At 36.8% G+C, this 14,259-nt stretch overlaps 1 protein-coding gene across 1 annotated transcript; it reads right to left on the reverse strand.

Moving 5' to 3' along the window:
- Window positions 1-460: 460 nt before the first annotated feature.
- On the reverse strand, window positions 461-9,822 carry LOC138336977 (protein jagged-1a-like). The gene is made up of 4 exons (XM_069286628.1): window positions 9,469-9,822; window positions 3,372-3,497; window positions 1,193-1,429; window positions 461-874 (listed from the first exon to the last, which is right to left on the reverse strand). The coding sequence occupies exons 1-4, from the start codon at window positions 9,716-9,718 to the stop codon at window positions 639-641; spliced, it is 849 nt and encodes a 282-aa protein (XP_069142729.1). The 5' UTR covers window positions 9,719-9,822; the 3' UTR covers window positions 461-638.
- Between the last annotated feature and the right edge of the window lie 4,437 nt (window positions 9,823-14,259).

Here is a 14,259-nt window from a genome sequence, read left to right on the forward strand (position 1 = left end):
GTCTGACCAGGTCTCGGTAATGATGGCAATAGTTTACCAATTCCAACCATTAGCACTCCGCCTGTGTTTACCGCCATTATATAGATAACCGGACGGGCATCCAACAAACTCCCAAACTTCAGGGATAACATGTGTGAAAAGACGCTTTTTAACCATCTGTTATTTCTTATGGTAGATTTCTGTGATACGGATCAAACTAGATTACGTACACAAATATTTGGTGTGTTTTATTTAAACTTTTATCAGAACCGGTTATGTCTGTGACACAATGATAAAGATCTTCTTTGATAAAGTGTGTCAGTTAACCTCATGTCTTGTATATCAAACAAGAGAGGAGGCTTTCCACGGGAGGTATCCGGTGTTTGCCTTCTATCTCCGGGTATTTGTAAACGATGGAACAGACAGACTTTGAAATGCTTAAAGAATAGGCCTACAAATTAACTACATTTGTACGATCAGACTGAGTAAGAAATTTCCCTTTATTTAAAAACATGTTATGTTATTATGAATTAATAAATAACAAATTGTGAAAACATACATTTGTGACAAAACATGAATTAGTCTGTTGTACAAGTCGTAATGAGTTCATACGAAAAGTTTATTTCCCTGTACAATAAACATCTTGTTACCTCCATCGTTTACAAGCTAAATGAGCTGCAACTTCCGTTTGTGACGTATAACTGCTTCCGGGTCGATTGATCTACAGGACACACTCCGGTACTGACTGTGCGTCCTTTCTTACAAACCATGTACCAAGGTGTGCCAACTCTAGTGGTATGTGGGTACATGCCGTCCTGTAGCGACTCACAACTCGGAAACCGGATGTCACATGGTACGCAGTGTGCTACAGGGCATTTGATGTGGCGGTAGTCACCTTAATCAACAGAAAATAAGCCATTCTATTAATTTGGTTCATTCAGTTTTGGTGATTTGGTGAAATCAACCTAAAGGAAGCAATAAATCTGTTTTTATTGCATTTTACCTGCAATAGCTTGATTTACTATACTTGGATTCCAGGAAGATAATTCATATACAAACACGGCACGATTGGTACATTTTAACTATAGAACCGGACTATTACTTATATCCGGATTTGTGTGATTGGTACATTTTAACTATAGAACCGGACTGTTACTTATATCCGGATCAGTGTGATTGGTACATTTTAATTATAGAACCGGCTGTTACTTACATCCGGATTTGTGTTCCTCTCTGTAAGTACACTGGACATCCTCGAATGCTTCGCATTTCTTGGTTTCAGTGGAGAAGAGTTGGGGATAGGGACACTCCTGCATGTTCTGTTCGAAGAAGCGAGGGATGGTTGGGTAGGTATGGCTACAGTTGTAGAAGAGTTGACATTCCTTGGGATGGGCAATGACAAGGTCAGGACTGTGGGCACAGATAGTGGCTATGTCGAGGTTAGTCACCACTGGAAAGAATTGCCATTGGGCAGATTTATGGAATCATATTTTTCGAACAGTATAGGAATATTGTGAAGACTCTTGAATAAAGTGTGGAAGGTTATAGTATTAAACATTTCACTTGGTTCTTCGTAGAAGGTTAAGTCAAAATGAGGCAATAAAGTGGTTTTTTTCTGCCTGTTAAAGCATATGATAAAGTTGTGTAAGAACTACATTATCATTCATGTTCTATTGGGTAGACCATGGATACCCAATAGAACACTGGAAAGTTTGTCATCGTCAAGGCAAGTCATGTGGCACCCTAACCAACAATACAAAGTCAAGGCAAGTCATGAGGCACCCTAAACAACAGTACAGAGTCAAGGCAAGTCATGAGGCACCCTAAACAACAGTACAGAGTCAAGGCAAGTCATGTGGCACCCTAAACAACAATACAAAGTCAAGGCAAGTCATGAGGCACCCTAAACAACAGTACAGAGTCAAGGCAAGTCATGAGGCACCCTAAACAACAGCACAGAGTCAAGGCAAGTCATGTGGCACCCTAAACAACAATACAGAGTCAAGGCAAGTCATGTGGCACCCTAACCAACAATACAAAGTCAAGGCAAGTCATGAGGCACCCTAAACAACAGTACAGAGTCAAGGCAAGTCATGAGGCACCCTAAACAACAGTACAGAGTCAAGGCAAGTCATGAGGCACCCTAAACAACAGTACAGAGTCAAGGCAAGTCATGAGGCACCCTAAACAACAGCACAGAGTCAAGGCAAGTCATGTGGCACCCTAACCAACAATACAAAGACAAGGCAAGTCATGAGGCACCCTAAACAACAGTACAGAGTCAAGGCAAGTCATGAGGCACCCTAAACAACAGCACAGAGTCAAGGCAAGTCATGTGGCACCCTAAACAACAGTACAGAGTCAAGGCAAGTCATGTGGCACCCTAAACAACAATACAGAGTCAAGGCAAGTCATGTGGCACCCTAAACAACAGTACAGAGTCAAGGCAAGTCATGAGGCACCCTAAACAACAGTACAGAGTCAAGGCAAGTCATGAGGCACCCTAAACAGCAGTACAGAGTCAAGGCAAGTCATGAGGCACCCTAAACAACAGTACAGAGTCAAGGCAAGTCATGAGGCACCCTAAACAACAGTACAGAGTCAAGGCAAGTCATGTGGCACCCTAAACAACAATACAGAGTCAAGGCAAGTCATGTGGCACCCTAAACAACAGCACAGAGTCAAGGCAAGTCATGTGGCACCCTAAACAACAGTACAGAGTCAAGGCAAGTCATGTGGCACCCCCTAAACAACAATACAGAGTCAAGGCAAGTCATGTGGCACCCTAAACAACAGTACAGAGTCAAGGCAAGTCATGTGGCACCCTAAACAACAATACAGAGTCAAGGCAAGTCATGTGGCACCCTAAACAACAATACAGAGTCAAGGCAAGTCATGTGGCACCCTAAACAACAATACAGAGTCAAGGCAAGTCATGTGGCAACCTAAACAACAGTACAGAGTCAAGGCAAGTCATGTGGCACCCTAAACAACAATACAGAGTCAAGGCAAGTCATGTGGCACCCTTAACAACAATACAGAGTCAAGGCAAGTCATGTGGCACCCTAAACAACAATACAGAGCCAAGGCAAGTCATGTGGCACCCTAAACAACAATACAGAGTCAAGGCAAGTCATGTGGCACCCTAAACAACAATACAGAGTCAAGGCAAGTCATGTGGCACCCTAATGCAGAGAAGGCTGCGCGTAGACCGACGTACATGTACATTGGTAGGGGCATGCGTTCTAAAGGTTTTTGAAATAAACATCTTGGAACTTTGTTCACGATACAATTGTATCTTGAAGAACAAGCATATTCAGCGGGAATAACGTTAAAGATTAAAGACGTGTTGATATCGTTGGAGGTAAGAGAGCCTGGGTTATATAACTTACCGGTCTCACATGTAGGTCCGGTGTGTGTTGGGGGACACGTACAGAAGAAACCCTTTCCGTCTCCAAGCCCCGTACAGGTAGCCCCATTCTTACATGGTTTGTCTGCACATGGCTTGTCCGGTTTAACTGAAGACATATAAGTTGGTAACTAGATGTAACTTGGTGTCTGTATGAATGATCAGGTCAAACAGAATCTACATCAAATAGACGAGTGGCTTAGACAGGAAATATAAATGTCGTCAAACAGCGTTTAGGACCACTTCAGAGTGGGATACAACAATCAAGGTTGATATATTTAGTGACATTGTAACACTAAAAGGGCATTATATCCCTTATAAATATGTCACCAACAAAAATCAACTTAAATATGTATGTGTCTTGCTAAATTACAGCTGATGTTTTAATACACTGACCATGCATTATCTAATTCTTCCATACCTACGGGTGTAATACTGCTTGGTCTCTGATATCTACGGATGTCGGGGGCGTATGAAGCACCCCCCCCCCCCCCCCGTTCCACAGGACGGGGGGGGGGGCAAACATGTCTTTTTGCTCCCCATTTTCGCCGAGTGAAATGTTCTAAAAATGCACATTTGAAAGAAAAAAGGGTCCTCATGCACATTTTTGTACTTAATCTTAGAAAATTTTCCGCTGCGTGGCGCAGTCTAGTTCGTGTGTATTGAATTTTCATTATCAAAGGTTTGAGATTACGTGCTTGAACGTTTTAGGAAACATGCTATCTGTCGACAGCATGTCAAATAGATAGGAAGGTTTTCCGTGACAATAGCTTGTCAAATAGATAGGAAAGTTTTCCGTGTCGATAGCATGTCAAATAGATAGGAAAGTTTTCCGTGTCAATAGCTTGTCAAATAGATAGGAAAGTTTTCCGTGTCAATAGCTTGACAAATAGATAGGAAAGTTTTCTGTGTCGACAGCATGTCAAATAGATAGGAAAGTTTTCCGTGTCAATAGCATGTCAAATAGATAGGAAAGTTTTCCGTGTCGTTAGCATGCCAAATAGATAGGAAAGTTTTTTTGAGTCGATAGCATGTCAAATAGACAGGAAAGTTTTCTGTGTCAATAGCATGTCAAATAGATAGGAAAGTTTTCCATGTCGATAGCATGTCAAATAGATAGGAAAGTTTTCCGTGTCAATAGCTTGTCAAATAGATAGGAAAGTTTTCCGTGTCGATAGCATGTCAAATAGACAGGAAAGTTTTCTGTGTCAATAGCTTGTCAAATAGATAGGAGAGTTTTCCATGTCGATAGCATGTCAAATAGATAGGAAAGTTTTCCGTGTCGATAGCTTGTCAAATAGATAGGAAAGTTTTCCGTGTCGATAGCATGTCAAATACATAGGAAAGTTTTTTTTGAGTCGATAGCATGTCAAATAGACAGGAAAGTTTTCTGTGTCAATAGCTTGTCAAATAGATAGGAGACTTTTCAATGTCGAAAGCATGTCAAATAGATAGGAAAGTTTTCCATGTCAATAGCATGACAAATAGATAGGAAATGTTTTCGTGTCGACAGCATGTCAAATAGATAGGAAAGTTTTCCGTGTCGACAGCATGTCAAATAGATAGGAAAGTTTTCCGTGTCGATAGCATGTCAAATAGATAGGAAGTTTTCCGTGTCGATAGCTTGTCAAACAGATAGGAAAATTTTCCGTGTCGATAGCTTGACAAATAGATAGGAAAGTTTTCCGTGACAATAGCTTGTCAAATAGATAGGAAAGTTTTCGTGTCGATAGCATGTCAAATACATAGGAAAGTTTTTTGTCGATAGCATGTCAAATAGACAGGAAAGTTTTTTTGTGTCAATAGCTTGTCAAATAGATAGGAGAGTTTTCAATGTCGAAAGCATGTCAAATAATAGAGATTTCATGTCGAAGGTCAAAAGTTTTCCATGTCAATAGCATGACAAATAGATAGGAAAGTTTTCCGTGTCGACAGCATGTCAAATAGATAGGAAAGTTTTCCGTGTCGACAGCATGTCAAATACATAGGAAAGTTTTCCGTGTCGACAGCATGTCAAATAGACAGGAAAGTTTTCTGTGTCAATAGCTTGTCAAATAGATAGGAGAGTTTTCCATGTCGATAGCATGTCAAATAGATAGGAAAGTTTTCCGTGTCGATAGCTTGACAAATAGATAGGAAAGTTTTCCATCTCGATAGCATGTCAAATAGATAGGAAAGTTTTCCATCTCGATAGCTTGACAAATAGATAGGAAAGTTTTTTGTGTCGATAGCATATCAAATAGATAGGAAAGTTTTCCATCTCGATAGCATGTCAAATAGATAGGAAAGTTTTTTGTGTCGATAGCATATCAAATAGATAGGAAAGTTTTTTGTGTCGATAGCATATCAAATAGATAGGGAAGTTTTCCATGTCGATAGCATGTCAAATAGATAGGAAAGTTTTCCATGTCGATAGCTTGTCAAATAGATAGGAAAGTTTTCCGTGTCGATAGCTTGACAAATAGATAGGAAAGTTTTCTGTGTCGATAGCATGTCAAATAGATAGGAATTTTTTTTGTGTCGATAGCATGTCAAATAGATAGGAAAGTTTTCCATCTCGATAGCATGTCAAATAGATAGGAAAGTTTTTTGTGTCGATAGCATATCAAATAGATAGGGAAGTTTTCCATCTCGATAGCATGTCAAATAGATAGGAAAGTTTTCCGTGTCGATAGCATGTCAAATAGATAGGAAAGTTTTCCGTGTCGATAGCATGTCAAATAGATAGGAAAGTTTTCCGTGTCGTTAGCATGTCAAATAGATAGGAAAGTTTTTTTGAGTCGATAGCATGTCAAATAGACAGGAAAGTTTTCTGTGTCAATAGCTTGTCAAATAGATAGGAAAGTTTTCCGTGTCGATAGCATGTCAAATAGATAGGAAAGTTTTCCGTGTCGATAGCATGTCAAATAGATAGGAAAGTTTTCCGTGTCGATAGCATGTCAAATAGATAGGAAAGTTTTCCGTGTCGATAGCATGTCAAATAGATAGGAAAGTTTTCCGTGTCAATAGCATGTCAAATAGATAGGAAAGTTTTCCGTGTCGATAGCATGTCAAATAGATAGGAAAGTTTTCCGTGTCGATAGCATGTCAAATAGATAGGAAAGTTTTCCATGTCGATAGCATGTCAAATAGATAGGAAAGTTTTCCGTGTCGATAGCTTGTCAAATAGATAGGAAAGTTTTCCGTGTCGATAGCTTGTCAAATAGATAGGAAAGTTTTTTCCATGTCGATAGCATGTCAAATAGATAGGAAAGTTTTCCGTGTCGTTAGCATGTCAAATAGATAGGAAAGTTTTCCGTGTCGTTAGCATGCCAAATAGATAGGAAAGTTTTTTTGAGTCGATAGCATGTCAAATAGACAGGAAAGTTTTCTGTGTCAATAGCATGTCAAATAGATAGGGAAGTTTTCCATCTCGATAGCATGTCAAATAGATAGGAAAGTTTTCCATGTCGATAGCATGTCAAATAGATAGAAGAGTTTTCCATGTCGATAGCATGTCAAATAGATAGGAAAGTTTTCGTGTCGATAGCATGTCAAATAGATAGGAGATAGTTTTCCGTGTCGATAGCATGTCAAATAGATAGGAAAGTTTTCCGTGTCGATAGCATGTCAAATAGATAGGAAAGTTTTCCGTGTCGTACGATAGCATGTCAAATAGATAGGAAAGTTTTCCGTGTCGATAGCTTGTCAAATAGATAGGAAAGTTTTCCGTGTCGCAATAGCATGTCAAATAGATAGGAAAGTTTTCCGTGTCAATAGCTTGTCAAATAGACAGGAAAGTTTTCTGTGTCAATAGCTTGTCAAATAGATAGGAAAGTTTTCCGTGTCGATAGCATGTCAAATACATAGGAAAGTTTTCCGTGTCGATAGCATGTCAAATAGATAGGAAAGTTTTCCGTGTCAATAGCTTGTCAAATAGATAGGAGAGTTTTCCGTGTCGATAGCATGTCAAATAGATAGGAAAGTTTTCCATGTCGATAGCATGTCAAATAGATAGGAAAGTTTTCCGTGTCGATAGCATGTCAAAAATAGAATCGGTCACCAAATAGATAGGAAAGTTTTCCATGTCGATAGCTTGACAAATAGATAGGAAAGTTTTTTTGTGTCGATAGCATACAAATAGATAGGAAAGTTTTCCATCTCGATAGCATGTCAAATAGATAGAAAAGTTTTTTTGTGTCGATAGCATATCAAATAGATAGGGAAGTTTTCCCTCTCGATAGCATGTCAAATAGATAGGAAAGTTTTCCATGTCGATAGCATGTCAAATAGATAGGAGAGTTTTCCATCTCGATAGCTTGACAAATAGATAGGAAAGTTTTCCGTGTCAATAGCTTGACAAATAGATAGGAAAGTTTTCTGTGTCGACAGCTTGTCAAATAGATAGGAAAGTTTTCCGTGTACAATAGCTTGTCAAATAGATAGGAATGTTTTCCGTGTCGATAGCATGTCAAATACATAGGAAAGTTTTTTTGAGTCGATAGCATGTCAAATAGACAGGAAAGTTTTCTGTGTCAATAGCTTGTCAAATAGATAGGAAAGTTTTCTGTGTCGATAGCATGTCAAATAGATAGGAAAGTTTTCCGTGTCAATAGCTTGTCAAATAGATAGGAAAGTTTTCCGTGTCGATAGCATGTCAAATAGATAGGAAAGTTTTCCGTGTCGATAGCATGTCAAATAGATAGGAAAGTTTTCCGTGTCGATAGCTTGACAAATAGATAGGAAAGTTTTCAATGTCGAAAGCATGTCAAATAGATAGGAAAGTTTTTTCATGTCATAGCATGACAAATAGATAGGAAAGTTTTCCGTGTCGATAGCATGTCAAATAGATAGGAAAGTTTTCCATCTCGATAGCTTGACAAATAGATAGGAAAGTTTTTTGTGTCGATAGCATATCAAATAGATAGGAAAGTTTTCGTGTCGATAGCTTGTCAAACAGATAGGAAAATTTTCCGTGTCGATAGCTTGACAAACAGATAGGAAAGTTTTCCGTGTCGATAGCTTGTCAAACAGATAGGAAAGTTTTCCGTGTCGATAGCTTGACAAATAGATAGGAAAGTTTTCCATCTCGATAGCTTGACAAATAGATAGGAAAGTTTTTTTGTGTCGATAGCATATCAAATAGATAGGAAAGTTTTCCATCTCGATAGCATGTCAAATAGATAGGAAAGTTTTCTGTGTCGATAGCATATAAAATAGATAGGGCAGTTTTCCCTCTCGATAGCATGTCAAATAGATAGGAAAGTTTTCCATGTCGATAGCATGTCAAATAGATAGGAGAGTTTTCCATCTCGATAGCTTGTCAAATAGACAGGAAAGTTTTCCGTGTCGATAGCTTGTCAAATAGACAGGAAAGTTTCCATGTCGATAGCATGTCAAACAGATAGGAAAGTTTTCCGGTGTCGATAGCATGTCAAATATATAAGAAAGTTTTCCGTGTCGATAGCATGTCAAATAGTGTATAGTTACAATTTTGGGTCAAGTGTTCACAAGTTAATGCATACACACGAATACAATGAAAAATTGAAGACAAGAAATATAGCCCGTGTTAGGAATTGACAATGCGCGGACATTCTATCTGCCAGTAAGTAAAAAGTGAAAATCGCCAAATTAAACATACTAACAATATTATTTAATTCTTTTGTTATAATAATTTAAAATGATTATATAGATTTAAGAAAATTACAATCAGAAGTGATTTTTTTGTCAAATAAAATGTTTCCATTCATATCAGCGTTGTTTTTATATTACTCAAATATAACTACACATGTATATTGTATGAAACAACGCTCAGTTTGCTTGGTCTTTTTAATCGTAAGATAGCAAAGTTATGTGGATAACTGATTCAATGTAAAACAAAACGTTTAATGCATATATTTTAGTAGTGTTCCTATTCTTTATTACACGGATCGAACTTAAGATTAGTATTTTGATGGCGTACATAAAAGGTCAACTTCTCGTCGTGCATACTACTTAAAATATATCTGAACCAGAATTGGAAAGAAACAGAAGAATTGTTACCAAGGAAGGTTATTTGCAGTTTTGAAATTCTTTGTTTTACGGATACTAATTTTACTTACATGTGTTGATATCAGTATCGCAGTCATCGAATTCGCTGCCTTTCCTTACGCACACCTTGTAACGTTTGCTGAATATGAGATCTTTAGCTGGACATCCGGGCATTTTTATTGCTTTACCCCAAACGCACTGCCACATAGTCTGACACTCTTTGTCCACAAAGGACTCAAAGTCACTCCGACAGACTGCCTTTTCTGCCCAAACATGGCTTCCAAGTGCCAGCACCAATCCACAAAGAACGTAAGTGTACATGGTATTAATATTTTCGACGGTGAAAGTGAAATTCTTTCTCGGGTACGAGTTGATGTCAATAGTAATGAGCGAACCAGCTCTTTCTCGGGCTTGATAAAATATGGACGATTTTTAGTTTCTTGTTAGATATACGCCCAAAGTTTTCATATTTCATTTGACGTCATCAGACATTACGATGTCACGTGATAGCAAAGAATCTCTGTTGTCACCAAAAGTTTCGGAAGGGGCGCGGACGGACGACAATCCTGATGGCTGTTATCGACTTGGTAGCGAGTGACGGTCCAGTGTTTGTCCACTGTTATCATTCGGCATGATAGAAAGTTCCGCAGACCTCGGCAGATAATGTCAACACCGGCGTGGGGAACAGAGGAAGCATAACTGTTCGGGATGTACAGATCTATCACGGCGACCAAAGATGTCTAACAGGCTGTCCTTACTGCCGAGTAATATTGACTGTTGCTGAGGAAGGAACTGTTATATCACGCTTAACGTGTTTGTAAACATACATTTGATTGATATAAAGCGATGTTTAAACTGAGGGCGGAATCAAACTTCGTGCATGTTGCCATGCATATAGGCGTACTGGAATGCTCGTAGAGGCTTGGCAAACTGATGAAGCCAAAGGTCCTATTTATCGACCATGGGTTGTACACCCCTTATAAAGCGTATACTTTGTCATGAACTTATCTTACCATCATGTCTATTTATAACATAGAAAGGTTATCGCAATACACACAAAAGAAATATTTATTTAAAGATGTTTTAGATGCAGTGATAAATCCGCCTGCTTGGCTAACACCAGTGATATCTATTTTCAAAGTTATGGAATGGGTTATATTCCACATAAATTGTAGCTGTAGACACGATATTTAGCTGTAGACACTATAGAACAAAGTACCATTTAGCTGTAGACACTATAGAACAAAGTACCATTTAGTTGTAGACACTATAGAACAAAGTACCATTTAGCTGTAGACACTATAGAACAAAGTACCATTTAGTTGTAGACACTATAGAACAAAGTACCATTTAGTTGTAGACACTATAGAACAAAGTACCATTTAGTTGTAGACACTATAGAACAAAGTACCATTTAGTTGTAGACACTATAGAACAAAGTATACCATTTAGTTGTAGACACTATAGAACAAAGTACCATTTAGTTGTAGACACTATAGAACAAAGTACCATTTAGTTGTAGACACTATAGAACAAAGTACCATTTAGTTGTAGACACTATAGAACAAAGTACCATTTAGTTGTAGACACTATAGAACAAAGTATCATTTAGTTGTAGACACTATAGAACAAAGTACCATTTAGTTGTAGACACTATAGAACAAAGTACCATTTACTGTAGACACTATAGAACAAAGTACATTTAGTTGTAGACACTATAGAACAAAGTACCATTTAGCTGTAGACACTATAGAACAAAGTACCATTTAGTTGTAGACACTATAGAACAAAGTACCATTTAGTTGTAGACACTATAGAACAAAGTACCATTTAGTTGTAGACACTATAGAACAAAGTACATTTAGTTGTAGACACTATAGAACAAAGTACCATTTAGCTGTAGACACTATAGAACAAAGTACCATTTAGTTGTAGACACTATAGAACAAAGTACCATTTAGCTGTAGACACTATAGAACAAAGTACATTTAGTGTAGACACTATAGAACAAAGTACCATTTAGTTGTAGACACTATAGAACAAAGTACCATTTAGTTGTAGACACTATAGAACAAAGTACCATTTAGTTGTAGACACTATAGAACAAAGTACCATTTAGCTGTAGACACTATAGAACAAAGTACCATTTAGTTGTAGACACTATAGAACAAAGTATCATTTAGCTGTAGACACTATAGAACAAAGTACCATTTAGTTGTAGACACTATAGAACAAAGTACCATTTAGTTGTAGACACTATAGAACAAAGTACCATTTAGTTGTAGACACTATAGAACAAAGTACCATTTAGTTGTAGACACTATAGAACAAAGTACCATTTAGTTGTAGACACTATGAGACTATAGAACAAAGTACCATTTAGTTGTAGACACTATAGAACAAAGTATCATTTAGTTGTAGACACTATAGAACAAAGTACCATTTAGTTGTAGACACTATAGAACAAAGTACCATTTAGTTGTAGACACTATAGAACAAAGTACCATTTAGTTGTAGACACTATAGAACAAAGTACCATTTAGCTGTAGACACTATAGAACAAAGTACCATTTAGTTGTAGACACTATAGAACAAAGTACCATTTAGTTGTAGACACTATAGAACAAAGTACATTAGTCATATGTAGACACTATAGAACAAAGTACCATTTAGCTGTAGACACTATAGAACAAAGTACCATTTAGTTGTAGACACTATAGAACAAAGTACCATTTAGTTGTAGACACTATAGAACAAAGTACCATTTAGCTGTAGACACTATAGAACAAAGTACCATTTAGTTGTAGACACTATAGAACAAAGTACCATTTAGCTGTAGACACTATAGAACAAAGTACCATGACACTTTACATTTATGTAGACACTATAGAACAAAGTACCATTTAGTTGTAGACAATAGAACAAAGTACCATTTAGTTGTAGACACTATAGAACAAAGTACCATTTAGTTGTAGACACTATAGAACAAAGTACCATTTAGCTGTAGACACTATAGAACAAAGTACCATTTAGTTGTAGACACTATAGAACAAAGTACCATTTAGCTGTAGACACTATAGAACAAAGTACCATTTAGTTGTAGACACTATAGAACAAAGTACCATTTAGTTGTAGACACTATAGAACAAAGTACCATTTAGTTAAACAAAGTACATTGTAGACACTATAGAACAAAGTACCATTTAGTTGTAGACACTATAGAACAAAGTACCATTTAGTTGTAGACACTATAGAACAAAGTACCATTTAGTTGTAGACACTATAGAACAAAGTACCATTTAGTTGTAGACACTATAGAACAAAGTCCATTTAGTTGTAGACACTATAGAACAAAGTACCATTTTAGGTTAGACACTATAGAACAAAGTATCATTTAGTTGTAGACACTATAGAACAAAGTACCATTTAGTTGTAGACACTATAGAACAAAGTACCATTTAGTTGTAGACACTATAGAACAAAGTACCATTTAGTTGTAGACACTATAGAACAAAGTACCATTTAGTTGTAGACACTATAGAACAAAGTACCATTTAGTTGTAGACACTATAGAACAAAGTACCATTTAGCTGTAGACACTATAGAACAAAGTACCATTTAGTTGTAGACACTATAGAACAAAGTTACCATTTAGCTGTAGACACTATAGAACAAAGTACCATTTAGTGAAATAGAAAAGTACATTATGTAGACACTATAGAACAAAGTACCATTTAGTTGTAGACACTATAGAACAAAGTACCATTTAGTTGTGACACTATAGAACAAAGTACATTTGTGTAGACACTATAGAACAAAGTACCATTTAGCTGTAGACACTATAGAACAAAGTACCATTTAGTTGTAGACACTATAGAACAAAGTACCATTTAGTGTAGACACTATAGAACAAAGTACCATTTAGTTGTAGACACTATAGAACAAAGTATCATTTAGCTGTAGACACTATAGAACAAAGTACCATTTAGCTGTAGACACTATAGAACAAAGTACCATTTAGCTGTAGACACTATAGAACAAAGTACCATTTAGCTGTAGACACTATAGAAAAAAAGTACCATTTAGTTGTAGACACTATAGAACAAAGTACCATTTAGTTGTAGACACTATAGAACAAAGTACCATTTAGTTGTAGACACTATAGAACAAAGTACCATTTAGTTGTAGACACTATAGAACAAAGTACCATTTAGTTGTAGACACTATAGAAAAAAAGTACCATTTAGTTGTAGACACTATAGAACAAAGTACCATTTAGTTGTAGACACTATAGAACAAAGTACCATTTAGTTGTAGACACTATAGAACAAAGTACCATTTAGCTGTAGACACTATAGAACAAAGTACCATTTAGTTGTAGACACTATAGAACAAAGTACCATTTAGCTGTAGACACTATAGAACAAAGTACCATTTAGTTGTAGACACTATAGAACAAAGTATCATTTAGCTGTAGACACTATAGAACAAAGTACCATTTAGTTGTAGACACTATAGAACAAAGTATCATTTAGTTGTAGACACTATAGAACAAAGTACCATTTAGTTGTAGACACTATAGAACAAAGTACCATTTAGTTGTAGACACTATAGAACAAAGTACCATTTAGTTGTAGACACTATAGAACAAAGTACCATTTAGCTGTAGACACTATAGAAAAAAAGTACCATTTAGTTGTAGACACTATAGAACAAAGTACCATTTAGCTCTAGTATAGACACTATAGAACAAAGTACCATTTAGTTGTAGACACTATAGAACAAAGTACATTTAGTGTAGACACTATAGAACACAAAGTACCATTTAGTTGTAGACACTATAGAACAAAGTACCATTTAGT

This window comes from Argopecten irradians, chromosome 12 (genome assembly GCF_041381155.1).
Source record: "Argopecten irradians isolate NY chromosome 12, Ai_NY, whole genome shotgun sequence".
In the NCBI taxonomy this organism is placed as follows: domain Eukaryota; kingdom Metazoa; phylum Mollusca; class Bivalvia; order Pectinida; family Pectinidae; genus Argopecten; species Argopecten irradians.